At 55.0% G+C, this 14,110-nt stretch overlaps 1 protein-coding gene across 2 annotated transcripts; it reads right to left on the bottom strand.

Annotated features, from left to right (window-relative positions):
* Positions 1 to 4,919: 4,919 nt before the first annotated feature.
* On the bottom strand, positions 4,920 to 13,853 carry CCDC9B (coiled-coil domain containing 9B). 2 transcript variants are annotated; one of them, XM_054565589.1, is made up of 11 exons: positions 13,710 to 13,853; positions 12,833 to 12,946; positions 12,441 to 12,548; positions 11,703 to 11,858; positions 11,489 to 11,614; positions 10,631 to 10,830; positions 10,276 to 10,334; positions 9,614 to 9,667; positions 9,413 to 9,512; positions 8,770 to 8,812; positions 4,920 to 8,686 (listed from the first exon to the last, which is right to left on the bottom strand). In XM_054565589.1, exons 1-11 carry the CDS (start codon positions 13,851 to 13,853, stop codon positions 8,147 to 8,149), a joined length of 1,644 nt encoding a protein of 547 aa, XP_054421564.1. In that variant the 3' UTR covers positions 4,920 to 8,146. The 2 variants fall into 2 exon arrangements, with proteins under 2 accessions (XP_054421564.1, XP_054421565.1); XM_054565590.1 differs by lacking the exon at positions 13,710 to 13,853 and having other exon boundaries at positions 12,441 to 12,618; positions 12,833 to 12,899.
* Between the last annotated feature and the right edge of the window lie 257 nt (positions 13,854 to 14,110).

Here is a 14,110-nt window from a genome sequence, read left to right as displayed (position 1 = left end):
GTAAGCTGTGTAAATGGATCATTTTTCTTTTCAAATTTCTTTGGGAACCAGTAGAGGTTGAAAGAGGAAATGGGCTGAGATGTGGATGGGTGGTGATAAAACAGGTATAGGAGGAAAAAACAATTGCCCTCCTGTTCTCTGTGCCTGAGGGCTTGACTGAATTGATTAGTGAAGGGTGGCAGGATCCGTCTTAGTCGGGAAGCAACGATGGGGTTGGAAGAACAGTGATGATATCTAGCTTTAAAAGGTTGAAAAAAGTTCTGCTATAAAGGACTGAGCAGATGCCTAACTGAGGAAGCTAAGGGACTAGTCACCATGCATATTAAGAATTATTGCCAATATTGAGCTGGCTGAGAGCATCACTGTTCTCACTGTTAAACAAACCATTGGCCCCTCGATAACTCAAGAAATGCATACACTGGGAAAGACACACCGAGGAGTCTGCAGTGGTTGGTCAGAGCTTTGACTACAACAGAGGAGGTGAAAAAGCCAAATGGCTGAGAGAAGCTTTAGGTTGCCTCAAATGGGAGGCTCTTTTCCTAAAGCAAACAATAAAAGACATGTGGGTGAAAAGCACAAAAATGGGGGATTAGTTATGCTGCAAAATACATGGCAAGCAGTTGAGCTCAGTTTGTTACTAGACAATGCTGCCCAGTACACAACAAGAAGCCAGTGTTGGTGGGGCCCCCTGGGGCCTGCACTTCAGAGCTGCTGGGGGCGGTGGCTGCTGCGCTTTTACATCACTTTGTAGTTTGCAGGGAGGCGTGGAAAAAGTCCACCATTTATTTCCCTCTTCAGCCTACACAGTGGGTTTCTATGAGAGGTCTTGGTAAAGCAGAGCAAAAGGGGAGGGAGAGTTTCAAGGTTCTTCTAGTCAGCCCCTCCTTTCTGTAGAGGGTGACAAGCGGCTTTTGCAGCTGTACCAGGCTTCACACGGTGGGCCCATACAGCAATGTGTGTGGCAGGTGCCTGCTGGCCCATGAGAAGAGTACTGTTCCACAGAAGAGGCCCCAGTCGGTAGGGAGCAGTGGTCTGAATAGCTTTATTTTCAAGCGTTAGAAATTAGCTGCAAAATTGTCCATTGGCTTTTGAGCCAGAAGAAAAGGTTTGTGCAAAGGTGGTTACTTTCTTTCAACTGCTTTTCACCTGCACCACCAGGATCATTTCTAGGTGTTTGCTTATATTAGAAGTTACCACATGGGCCTTATTTCCTGACAGCCTGAGTTTGAAGGAAGAGAGAATCCTCTTGAAAGTGAAGTGTTGGAGGGTGAGGGGCCAGGAGTTTGCTGAGACCGTTATACTCAGTTTGCGTCAGTATCATTTCTCTCCCCTGTGGATGCTGAGATACAAGTAAGTGTTTCTCTGAAATTTTAAGCATAAGAAATATTTTTCTTCCTAAGAGCTCTAGATTTCCGCACAGTATGAGACCATTTTCTGTCTACCTTGTTTTTCAGTTTTCGCCAGAGAATTGTAAGATAATGTGTTCTTTAGTTGAGTATTTATATCCTGTTTTGAAATGCTGAGAGGAGAACATCTACTTGTTTCTACATGTTTCTTTTAGGGGAACTGAAAGGTCAGCTTCCAAGCGATAGGGCTACCACAGCTATTTAAAAGGGGTAATAATTGTCCTCCCCTTCCTGTCTGTGGAGAATGGAGGTATTTCTGGAATTGCAAGTGCAGTAACAAAAGGGCAAGGGCTGTACTCCACCCCCCACCCCACCCCCAGCCCAGCTGGGTTAAGGGAGGGACCACAATGGCTTTGCTCATTTCACAGGACCAGCACTAAGCCCAGTGCCTGGCACAGTAGTAGGTGCTCTGAGTTTGTTGCTCCTTACCTGGTTGATCACTGTGTTGGATAGGCCCGTTCTTTGTGTCATTGTGGTGTCGTTGTCATAATCCATTTGTGGACCTGCATCCACGGCCCATATTCTGGTTCAGGGGAGTGGATTGATTGCTTAAGAGAACCACTGGAAAACACATTTGGCACTGGTCGTTCAAGTCGCGGTTTTTCCAAGTTGAGGGACTTGGACTTGGCCTGCCTGTTCTTGCCAGGCACCAGTCCACAGCTGTATTCCATGTGGTGCTTAATGGAGGCAACAAAGAATGTGTGATCCATTCAGTCTCCTCTGTTCTGGCCCTGTGGTGTAATGTTGAGCTATAAAAATGCCTGATCCATCAACAGTTTTTTGGACACATCTGTTTTACTTGCTGACATGGTCTGTGGGTTTCTGCTGCCAGAAAACCTATGTTAGGCTCTTTGTTGCCTCCAGAAGCTAATTTTAAAAATAGAAAAACAAAAAAAAAATATTTTTTTTTTAAACTACACAGCCAGACTCTACTAGGCCCTCCATCCTAAAAGCAGAAACAGCATGGCTCCTGTGGTGCACATTAGCCACCTGGTCAGGGAGGGGCACTGGGACAAACCAGCTTCCCTGTTCTACTCTTTAGGCATAAGGGACCAGAAGATTACCACATGGGTCTCACCCTCAAGGAATTTACAGTCATGCCAGCGAGACTCTACCCTTGTTATGCCCTGTTTTCTTAACTTCAGTAATCTGTTTTTGCAATAGCTTATCAGTTAAAAAGCAATAAGATTCTAACTTAACTTAGATTTTTTTTTCCATAAACCACTACCATTAATTCAAGAACTATTTATTTAGTGTCTACAGTGTGCCAAGTGAGCCTCAGAAGTCCCAAAACCAACTTGTCCAAAAAAGCAATTAGGTTGATTACCAAGGATTTCCTTCTAAATATACCTTTCTCTGCTACCTCCGTAGTGTGCAGTCATGAGTTGGGGTCTCCTCACACTCTCCTGGAGGCCACGTACTCGCAGATGCCGGTCCGTCTGGGCTGTGTTGTGTCACAGCAACCAGGCCCTGATCCATAGACAGCTCACACTGTCATGAGGACCTGGGTGGGAGGCAGCAAGCTCTTGGGGAATAGGAGACTTGAGGACTCAGTAATGGCCACTGGTTTTGCCCTTGACCCCTCTCTTTTTTCCTAACTTAATGGGACTTCATGAGAGCCAATGGAGGTAATAGATATGACAGGGCTTGGAGATCTTGGGAGTTAGAGTACAGTGTACGCACATGAGGTAACATTTTCAAAAGAATGTCCCTTTGGGAAAAACTGATGCGTGGAAAGAAATGTGAAGGGGCAGTTAGCAAGCATCACACCAGTGCCGTGACTGTCAGCATCAGTAACTGGGAACTTGGTAGAAGTGCCATGTCTTGGGCCCCATCTTAGACCAACTGAATGAGAAATTCAGGGGATGGAGCCCACCACGGTGTTTTAACTAGCCTTCCAGGTGGTTCTGACGCACACTAAAATTTGAGAACCACTGGCTCAACCTCTCCCTCTGATGCAGTTAGAGTGTTTCTGTTTTGACAGATGATTATCAAGGGGGGCTTTTGATGCTCTTTCCTGGTTGAAGCTAGCTGCCCTGCTGGGGGGAAAGGAAATGCTGTGTTGCCAGAGTTTGTGAGAAAAGAGGAAAAAGCCTACATTGTCGGTTATTTCTGACAGTTGCAGAACTTGCCCTGGAGAGCTTGCTAAGGAGGAGGCAGGCCTGAAAGAACCCTCCCTCCCCTTCCCACAAAGGTATTGATGTGTTTGCCTCACCTCCTTCCCTGGGGCTTGCTGCTCCTCTAGCCAGTCCTTAAAAGGAGCAGTGGGTGCCACATTTGTTCCTTCTGGTGCCAGGTCTGTGCAATTTCACTTCCCTGGCGTCAAGTGGATGCTTAATGAGAGGCTGTGACGTGGGCCAGCAGACTTGTTGAAGAAAAGCAGCCTCAGTCTGGGTCTTATGCTGACTCCTCATTGCCTTTTCCAGCCTTGAATTCTTTCCCTCAGTGAGTTTGTGGTCACCCAGAGCCAGCCCTTCCTCATAAGCTCCGATAACCCTCGCTCAGAGACTCAGAGATGTGCTCGCCGGGGTCTGCGGACACTGATAAATGACTCGAGAGGCAGGAGTGAAGTGGTTGGTGTCTTTAGTTTCTCCTAGTCCCTTGGCCCCCTCTGATTTGGCGCCCAAAATAGGAAGATGTGAGGATTTTTGCTGTTTTCTTTGTTCTTTTGGGGAGCTGGTCCCAACTTTACCTGTTATTCCTGTCCCTTTGGCCAGGGTTGGGACCAGAGTTGACTCGTGATTGAACCTTCCCAACTTGTGCCTTGTTATGTAGCTGGGGAGCCCTTGCTTCCAGGGATCTCCAAGTACTCATCCCTTGACCATAAGAAAATTTAGTTATGCTGCTCCTTTGGGTGACAGAACTTAACACTAGGAGGCATGAGCAAACTCCACCAGGGAGTTTGTTTCTGAAGGACTTATTTTTTAAAAGATTTTATTTATTTTTAGAAAGAGGGGAAAGGAGGGAGAAAGAGAGGGAGAGAAACATTGATGTGAGAGAGACATATGGGTCGATTTGCCTCATCCATGCACCCTGACCTGGGACCAAACCCACAACCCAGGCATGTGCCCTGGCTGGGAATCAAGCCGGCGGCCTTTGCTTTACAGAATGACACCCAGCTAACACTGAAGTGAAAACTGGTGGAGGTTCATGAGATTCCTGATGTGAACAGAGGGCAAGAGGAACCACTCTGAGCTGTGGGAGCCAATGTGTAAAGTTAGGTGGAAATGCTTAGGACATCCTTGTGATCCCACTGGTGAGTGGAGACAAAGAACCCTCCCTGTCGGGGAAGGGTCACTTTCTGAGGCTTTGACTCAACTAGACTCCCTGGGTGAAAGCCGTTCACTGTCCTAGAATGCTGGTAAACTTTATAAACCAGCCCTGTTTTCCGTGAGGGTGCTGACCCCAGTGAAAATGAGACTAGGAGAGAAGGTAAAGGAAAAGACGGGAAACAAAGGAGACAGAGATCACACCAAATAGCTACTTCATTTATTCAACAAATATTTACTAAGTGCCTTTAGGCTACTTTTAGTAGAGAGCCTAGTGTGTGCCAGGCATATTTCTCATACTCTTATCTTTCATGTTCTGAGCGACCCTTCAAGGTAGGTAGTACTAGCCCCATGTTGCAGATAAGAAAACTGAGGTTTTTTGAGGTTAAATTGACCAATGTCATCCGGATAGTCGATGGCAAACAGAATTCAGATTCAGTCTGTCGGATTCTAAGACCCATGTTTGTGCTGCTCTGCCATGCTGCTTGTCATCAAAAAGCCTACCTCCCTTGCAGGAGAGTTTGCTGCTCCCCTCTGAGAAGGGATATGGGCCCAGGGCAGGGACGCCTTCTGCCTCTGATGCTCTCCTTATTTTGAGGCCTTAGGCAGAGCTGTCATCTCCCTACGGGCTTGGGGAGCTACTACTCCTACTACTCACTACTTCCTGCGACCTCCCTCCTCACTCCCTTCAGGTCTGTGCCTGGGCTTCTGATAGCCCTGTCTCATGAAGAACTTCCCACCTTTAAGGGCAACCTTGTTTGTTAATCGGAGAGAAGGGATACCAAAAGGAAGGCTCCCAGCCAGGCCTTAAGGGTCCAAGAAGAGAGAAAAACAGCCTTCCATGACCCCGAGGTTTTTGGAGGGATGTCTCCCTCCTGCTCCATACCTGGTTCCATCCAGGAGCAGGAGGGGTGGCCCCCATAGCTGCTGGCTCCCTTTATTCTGAAGAAGGGCTCCCCTTTTTTTTTTTTTTACTAAAGCTCAGTGATACTTGCCTTGCCCTACAGCCTTCCTCCAGTGAAGATGTCCTGTCCCAGTCTTCATTCTCTCCAGCCCCTGGTGGCTCCTGTGACATCCCTTAAGGTCCTTCCGAATGTTCCCCTCAGGGAGAGAAGCCCTATCTCTCCAAAGCTCTTCTGCCCAGCTTTCTCTCTTGCTTATGTCCTGCTGTGAGGGCTGAAGCAGAGCTCTGTCAAAATACTAAATCCCCATCCTGTAGTGAGATATGCTTTGGCACGTCTGTACAGTCGGAAGCATTGGGGGTTGGTAGCAGTTTGTGAATCTCAGAATTCGAGTTCTCAACCACAGTTACTTTTGGAAACACCTGCATTCAAGGGCCCTGCCTGAACCTACCCTACCCCAGCACCATCCTTTGGGAGTCATGGGTTCCCATGGGCCAGGGCCATGCTCCAAAGCCATGTTTGTGTGATTGGAAGGCAAGAGAAAAACTTGAACTGGGACTCTTTCATTCTTGTCTATTCACTTCACAAGGGTCTTCCTCCCATACACATAGGAATGTTCCCAAGCCTTTCCAAAATCCCTTTGATCAACCCCATACCAACCTCTTCCTCCCCCCTTCACCTCCTATTCTCACCCAGCTTTCTCACTCTCTACTGCAGGAAGTTGGCACAAGCACTCACTGGCCTCTCAAGCATCTTCCCAGCTGGCTCAATTTCCCACCCAGCTCTGAAGACAAGCAGGTCCCACCAGCGGAGGCAGTACTTCCCCATCCTCTGCATAGCCAGCAACAAGCCGTGAGAGTCTAGTCTGTCTTTGTCGCAGCCCTCCACACATGCTACTCCAAACCCTCACTGCTCAATGTGTGGTCCAGGAACCAGCAGCATAAGCATCACCAGGAGAAGCAGTAGAATTGCATATCCTCAGGTCCACCCCAGACCTATTGAATTAGAATCTGCATCACTCTGCACCTAACATGTGAGAAGCACTCCCTTAAACAACCTGATCCCCTCCTCATGCTTCCTGAATAGTTGAGGAGGGTGGAATGAGAGCCGGTGAGGAAACTCAGGCTGCGACCCCATGGTTAAGGCTTCACTCTGGAGATCAATGGAGAAGTCCTGGGGACAATCTGGACACTCCCTAGAGAACCTAGGAAGGCACTCTCAGTAGACAGGAGCAACCATGGCAGGACCGGAGAGGAGGAGAGCAGAGGGGGCCAGGTGGGGAGAGCCAGGCATGGGCTTGGGGGCAGAGAGTACACATAATGAGAAAGGGAGGGGTACCTGCCTTTGCTAGCAGAGGTAGGATGGCTCCCTTTGGGCTTCTACCACCATTCCCAGCCCCTGGCCCCTGTTGGGCACCTACAGGCAAGAACAGCTCCTGTGCAGCCTGGATCTGCCCAATGACTGGGTTTCTTCCCTCCCTCTTGCTGGCAAAGTCCCCATCGCCCACTGGCTGCATTGCTGGTAATGGGTGCTCAGGAAGTGTTTGTTGAATTGAGAGAAACCACAGCTTGTGCAGAGTCTGGATAATTCACCAGACGGTGGGCCTTGGAGGAGGGGCAGGAATGAAGACTTAAGTAGAAAGACAAGTCCTGATGCCCTGTTTAGCTGGAGTCGCTATCTCTTATCTCTCAGAGCCTGCCTGAGTCCTTGCTTTTGCCTGACCACGGTTTGGCGAGGTGGTGGGGAGAGGAAGTAGGAGATGGCAGGAAATGACCCTGGGCTACAGGACTGCTCTCTGACCCCCATTTAGGGTACTCACTGTCTGACCTGGCATGGGGACAGGGTTCCCTCTTGGTAAGCTCTCCCACCTACTGTAGGGAGAGGAGACTGTCTCCTCCCCACCCAGCCTCACCCCTTTTCAGAGAGGAGACCTTTCCAGGGGAAGCCTTAGCTCTGCTCTTTCAGCCCCAGCTCAGCCCCTGCCAACTGTGGCCTCCCTTTCTCTGGCCTTCAGCCTCCTCAAGGCTTCTGGCTGACTGGTGGGATTCCCCTGGTTCGGCCCTCCTGAGTCTGGGGCTGTGAGTCAGCTGGGCGCAAGGCAGAGGTGAGGGCAAGGACCCAGGCCTGGGCTGGTCATGCCAGCTGCTGAGGCAGCCTGCACCGGAGGAGCTGGCAGCTGGAGAGGGAGGCAATGCGAGCCAGGTGCTAAGTGCTTCTCAGCCTTGCTTTCTTGCCATGAGGAGTAGGGGGGAAGCTTGTGGCCTAGGCAGCAGTAGACCCAAGCAAGACAGGGCTTACCAGCCTCAGAGACCAGGTGTGGCAGGGGAATACACCAGGGGCTGTACCTGCAGGTGAAAACACTCATGTGCACGAAGGTGTGTGCACATGAGGTATAGGGAAGGACAGCTCCCTGCCCTCACAATGTCACCGGGCCAGAGAATTTGCCAAACTGCTCAGCTAGACTGCCACAAGCCACCAGCAACAAGACACCCTTCACAAAGAAGGCTCTTGACTCTGTTCTTCTCTCCTCCTCTCCCCAGCCTGGCCCTCCTTCTCCCCGGAGCTTTGCTCAGCATCTCCCTGTGGGGCCAGGGACCCCTGTCCTGCCCCTCACACCTCCTCTGCCCCTCACTCTTTGGCCAGTTCCTCTGGGAGGCCTGCTTCGTGGTGCCAGGCCCTGCTGGGCCTCAGCCTTGCCAGACTCATCTTTTCTGGGTTCTAAGGGCCCTGTCCCTTTTTGTGACTCAGAGTAAGTCTGGACTTCCTGCTCAGCCCGGGAATCATTCCACCCCAGGGGCTGCTCGGAACCATCCGGCCAGGACGTCGGACTCTCCTGGGCCCCAGGCCTTGGACTGAACACACCCACGCTCTTCCCAGGCCCAGGGCTACTGGTGCCTCCTAGAGATAGGTCAAGGGGGACCAAGTCAGAGGTTAGTGCAGCGCCAGGGGCCGGGCTGGCTGTTGGAGCTCCTGACTCCCCCTTTGGCCCCTCTGGGGATGCTGGAGCTGGGCTGGTTGCCGGGGCACTCGGGGGTCTTCCCTGTTCCATCCTGCTCTGTGTCTGTGCATGTTCCTTCTCGTTCAGAGTCTGGCTGGTGCTTTGACTTCCCTGAAACAAGAGATTGGCCCTGCTGGCTGGCAAATCCAGGGCTCATGTCCCTAGCCCTCCCCACTCTCTGTCCAAGTACCCACCTCCGGGCTTTCCACCTCCTCCTTATCTTCCTTTGTCTCCCACCTGTAGAAACACAGCACAAGGCAGGCCCCACCCTTCCCACCCCACATCATGCCACCAGTACCGTAGTTGGTGGCCTATGTTCCCCAGGGTTCAGGAGCATCAGAGCCAGAACGAGGCTCCTGGATGCTTCCCTTCCAGCCCAACCCGCTCCCCAAATTCAGCCGTTTCCTCTGAGCATTGCCCTCCTTAGCCCCATCCCAGGTCCCCAGCTGCTGTTTATGCCAAGCCTGCAGCACCTTGAGTTCTGTGGAGACTGCAGGCGTGTCCCTGCCTGCGCTGCCTGGGAAAGGCACCTGACTTCCCGGGGGAAGGTAACTGCTGTAATTACCACCAGCCTCCCTGGGCACCAAGCTCTTGCTGCTGCTGCTGCTGCTACCGCTGCTGCTGCCGCCACTGCCGCAGCCTCTGCTGATGGCCTCTCCCTGCATCTTATTAACCTGCCACCAGGCAGCAGTCAGCAGTCAACCAGGAGGCAGAGGCCCCAGGGAGGGCTGGAGCAGGCACCAGGCCAGTGCGGGTTCTCAACTCCCAGGGCAAAGGAGAGCCAGCAAATCAAGAAGCCCAGGTGCCTCCCTGATTTTGCCCTCTGCCACCTGTTACCTTCGGGCCCTGCCCGTCAGCCTCTCCGTCCCTCGAGCTTTGCTGCATACAGCTGGTGCCACCAAGGCTCTGCTAGATTGCCCACCCCGAGTAGTGCCACCTGCAAGAAATGGCCCACAAATCAACGAGTGAAGAGGCCCTTAGCCGCCCAGCTCCTTCACCAGCTCATGGGGTCCTGCTCCTCCTTCTCTCCCAACTCACCTTTGCCGTCAGGGGGCAATGGTGGAGACTGTAGTTTCCGCTGGCTCCTGGGACCTAAGCAGGGCAAAGGAAACAGGGAAAGGGTGTGGTAGCAAAGGAACCAAACACCAGTTTGGAGCAGGAACACAAGTTCTTCCAGGGCCAGGAAGCTGTCGGTCCTTCTCTTGGTCCAGTTCTGGGCTTTCTGGCCCCCTAATAGAGCCCTGGCCTGGAGATCAGGAGAGCAGGGTCCCTGTGCTCACTGCCACTCCTGGCTAAGTGACCGGCCAGCCTCTCCAATGCCAGCCTCCCCATGCGTAAAATAAGAGGACCGGAATTCGCAGAGCTCTGTTCCTACAACGGGTCAGGCCAGGGAAACTAGGGCTTTCACCCCCGAGGAACCAACGACTCAGCGGGACCCCAGCACAGACTTCCTCATGAGCCTTCTCCGCAGATGTTCAGGGGTCAGAAGTTGGGGCAGAAGCTGCGGTTTTGGAGGGTGGACAGGGAGGTCATGGTGTCCTACTCTGATAGCAAGGGAGAGGAAGGAAGATTTTCTGGCGTGCTTCCTACCAGCTCTGAAAATGAGGGGTAAACCAAAAGACAGAGAAAAGAGAGGAAGAGGGGGGCAAGGGGTAAAAACGCCAAGGGGGGAAGGGGTCTGAGGTGGGGCGCTGGCTCACCCCTGGTGCCGCCGGCCCTGCCCGGGCCCTCTTCCCGAGGCTTGCTGGGGCCCTGCCGTCTGTGGGGACAGAGAGGGCAGTCAGGACGCTGGTGCAGGGCAGACAGAGGCTGCAGCAAGATCCATACCAACTCCTCCTTCCCCACCCCCAGCCCCAGAACTGAGGGCAGCAGGGAGACGGTGGGCCCAGGAAAGACGGGGGACCCAGTGCCCGCAGAGCCCTGACCCGAAGGCCCAGGCAGACCCTCACCACCCTGGGGAGAGTGCCACCAGGCCTCCAAGAAGCACCCACAGTTAGCCCTACCCCAGGCCCCACAGCATGTCTGCCCAATACGCCTCCCAGCCCTGCCACCCACGTGGATTTGGCCTTGTCCAGGTCCCACGGGCGGCGCCAGTCACCCTGTGCATCTCTGTGCCGGGCGAGGCGGGCCAAGTCGATCTGCTCCCGCTCCTGCTTCCACTGGGCATAGTCCCAGCCCTGCTCCAGGGGCCCCCACGCTGGCCGGTGGGCGGCTGAGCCGGGGGCCTGGCCTGGACTCCGGGGCTCCCGAGCACCCTGCTAGGAGAAGACACTTGGCACCATGGGGTAGAAGCAGAAAGAACCCTGGGCTTGGAATGGAAATCCAGAGTCTACTAACCCCTTCCTCTCTCAAGGTTTTGCCGTCCCCATATAAAAATTCGGTGTGTTCCATCTCTAATGTGCTGTTTGCCATAGGCACGGTTTCCATCCACTTGCTAGCTGTGTCTTTTGGACAGGTTACTAAACCTCTCTGTGTATCATTTCCTCATCTGTAAAATGGGGATAATAATAGCACCTGTCCACAGGGTTGCTGCAGGGGTGTGTGGCCAGGCCCGGAGTGGAGAAGCACCCAGCAGTTCTGAGCAGAGCCAGGACTAGGGGCTGCTGCCACCTAGAGGTCAAACCTGGCACAGGGCCAGTCCTCTGCACCCTCCTGGCCCCACCCACAGCCCCCACCCAGTAGCCACCAGAGGTCCAGGTAGGGGACGGAGGTGGAGGTGGATCACACCTCTGGCTTACCCTGTCTCTCAGGGCAAGGCCCACCCAATGGGGGGGGGCTGGCCCGAGGAAGAAAGGATTCTTGCTGGGGCTGCCTGGGCATGTCCCCACAGATGGGGGGCATATGTGACTCAGCGTCTTGGCCTCTCAATGGGTACCGCCACATCCATGTCCCCATCCCCTCTTGAAGACACACCTTCCGTGCAGAATCCAAGCTGGCAGCCATCTGCATGGCAGAGCTCCGGCCCAAGCCCTCGCCGGGTGACCCTTCTGCTCCCTGGCTCCTTGTTCTGGTGGGCTTCTCACTGACGATCCGTTTGGCCTGGAGGCGGTGAGTGTGGCAGTGTGGCAGAGCTGGGAAGAAGGGGCTACACACCTGATATCGGGCCTCCCGCGCCCACCCTGCTCACCTCGGCTTTGTTTTCCATGGTCACGGCCAGCTCCACCCGCTCCCCTAAGCAGAAGGTGTCAGTGTGGTCCTCCAGCTCCTCATCCGTGAGCGTCTCGTTGGCTGCTCCAGGCCCAAGGGGGCTCCTTGCCCAGTTCTGGCTGACTACCCGCTTCTCCTGCAGAATGAGGTGCTCTGTCCTCAGGTCATGCGGGCAGGGCTGGGCAGGAGCTGGGGGCTGGGTCCTTTGGGTGGTTCCCCAGGCCAGTTCCAACCCTGGCCCTCCCTGGAATGCCCACAGAGAAGCTGACTCCAGGGGACGTTCACATGCCAGTGGCATTAGGTTATCCAGGCCCAGGGCCACTCTGGGGCCCAAGATGCCACAGTGACCCGTCATCTCCGAGCTGGGAAATCCAGAGCACTCAGACAATGAGACTTTGTCCCTCGTCCATTGTTCCTAGCATTCAGCCCCATTTCTCTGACCCCTGGGGTTTGGGGTTGAGGAGTGGCCTATGCTTTGAGGCATATGCACGGGGCTGTAGAGCTGGAAAAGCGTATGAGGAAGCTTCCATTTGTTGGCCTTTCAACTGTGGCCCTTTGGTGATGGGAGCACAACAGTGACCTGGGCTGCATGAGATCGGGAGCTGGAGAGTACCCAGAGCTGTAAGTGGGAGAAGCAGAGGAGCAGGGGCAGTCGTCCCCCCGGACATGGGGCGGACACCTCCGTGCCGCCCTGCCCTGTCTCCCGGGTGGGGCTTACCCCGGGAACCTGGCTGATGGTGATGGTGAGGCCGTCGGGTCGGAGGAGCTCCGGCGCGGTCACAGCCATGCCCCCCTGCTCCGCCTGCCGACGGTCTTCCTGGATCTCCTGTGGGAGGGCCTGGGGTCAGCACAGGCCACGGCCCCCCAGAAGTACAGAGACACAGACGCTGACAGGCCTACACAGAGAGACACCAGTGGGACACCAGGGGGCAGAGACACCGCACCACGGAGTCCCCCAGACCCTCACAGAGCCTCTGAGATGGACCACACCCACCCTCACCCTGTCCCCAGGCTGAGCCTGCAGGGAGAGGCCAGCACACAAGGGTCTGTGGGTGACGCGGGGAGCGCCAGCCCCGTGAACCCTCCCAGCCCCCGGCACAGCCCACTCACCTGGTACCTGCGTAGTAAGGCCTGGTTCTTCTTGCGAAGGGCAGTTATCCTCCGGTCCAGCTCGGCATCCTTCTCTTCCTGCCTGCTCATCAGGGACTCGGTCCCGTGAGGCACCTGCAGAGGGCCCAAGCTCCTGACCGCGGGGGTCACCCCTTACCAGTGGCCCAACCTTCCCACCTAGCCAGGTTCTTACCACCTGAAGAACAGACCCCAGACCTAGAGCTAGGGTCACAGGAGGAGATGACACACAGAAGGCCCCAAGCCCCCACCCCACTAGGCCTGTCTGCCTAGCCCTCTGCATTCTCGGGCTCAGGTCAGGGCCTCGTACCCAGGCCCACAGCTCCCAGCAGTGGGCTGCCCCTCCCCCGGCTCTCTAGGGAGCTCCACTGCCGAGCACAGCCTGGAATGGGAGTTATAAATGGCTCTGGCAGTGGAACCTGCCGTGACTGGGAAGTTGCCAGGGGATTCAGGAGGTCGAGGAGGGAGCTGTTTGGCTCCCAGGCCCAAAACCACAGTAAGAAGAGAGGCCCCTGATCTGTCCTGAACTCCCAGGCCCCAGACCCCACTCCTCAGGCCTGTGCCCAGCCTGTGGGAAAGAGCCACTCCCAGGGGCCCAGCAGCTCCGGGCCGTGAGCTGCTGGCAGCGAGGCACAGGAGACAGCCAGCTCCAGGGAGGCCCAGGTCCCTCCCTCTCTGCCCGCAGGATCTCCTTTATCACCCATGCCCCTGCCCAGCCCCCCCCCCCCCCCCGCCTGCCTAGGCACAGCCCTCTTCCTCCCAGGCCCAGCTGTCCCCAGCTGCTCCCAGAGTATGGCTTCCCGGTGTCCCAACCCTCTCCCAGCCCTAAGAAGCCCTCCGAGGGTGAGGTGCCACTCACAGCTGAGTGCATGGCAACAGCGGGCGCGAAGAGAATTCCAGAGCAGCCCTGGGGGAGCGAACGCAGGAGGGACACGGGAGCCACCGGAGCCAGGCCTCTGCCGGCCTCTCCCTGCCGGCTTCGCTGCTCAGCACACGAGATCATGTTGTGATTACAAAAGACTCCTCTGGGCTCCCAGCCAGGAACGCCTTGGCCACTGCCCCCACCCATCCACTCTCAGAGGGCGAGGACCAGGGCACTGGCAGCCAGCTGGCCCTGCCCAGCACCTCTCCCTGCCCTGCCCCAGTGTCCCTAGGCAGACCAACAGGGACCTCTCCCTGGCAGGTTGAGCCTACACAGGGGACCTGCGGCCCCAGGCCCTGCTTTCCCCCAGGCCCCGCGCCCCAGCCTGGGCCTGCCGG

This window comes from Pteronotus mesoamericanus, unplaced genomic scaffold (genome assembly GCF_021234165.1).
Source record: "Pteronotus mesoamericanus isolate MK-2021 breed Mesoamerican mustached bat unplaced genomic scaffold, CSHL_Meso_final contig_164, whole genome shotgun sequence".
NCBI classification, from domain to species: domain Eukaryota; kingdom Metazoa; phylum Chordata; class Mammalia; order Chiroptera; family Mormoopidae; genus Pteronotus; species Pteronotus mesoamericanus.
This window is presented reverse-complemented; position numbering and strand designations above follow the sequence as displayed.

What these genes read in the sequence shown, in the direction of transcription:
- CCDC9B (XM_054565589.1), bottom strand. Translation starts at nt 13,853, where the DNA reads ATGATCTCGTGTGCTGAGCAGCGAAGCCGGCAGGGAGAGGCCGGCAGA. An exon ending in ATTGCCCCCTGACGGCAAAG is followed by an intron (nt 9,513 to 9,613) that starts GTGAGTTGGGAG and finishes CATTTCTTGCAG; the next exon opens with GTGGCACTACTCGGGGTGGG. An exon ending in AGGAGGTGGAAAGCCCGGAG is followed by an intron (nt 8,687 to 8,769) that starts GTGGGTACTTGG and finishes CTCTTGTTTCAG; the next exon opens with GGAAGTCAAAGCACCAGCCA.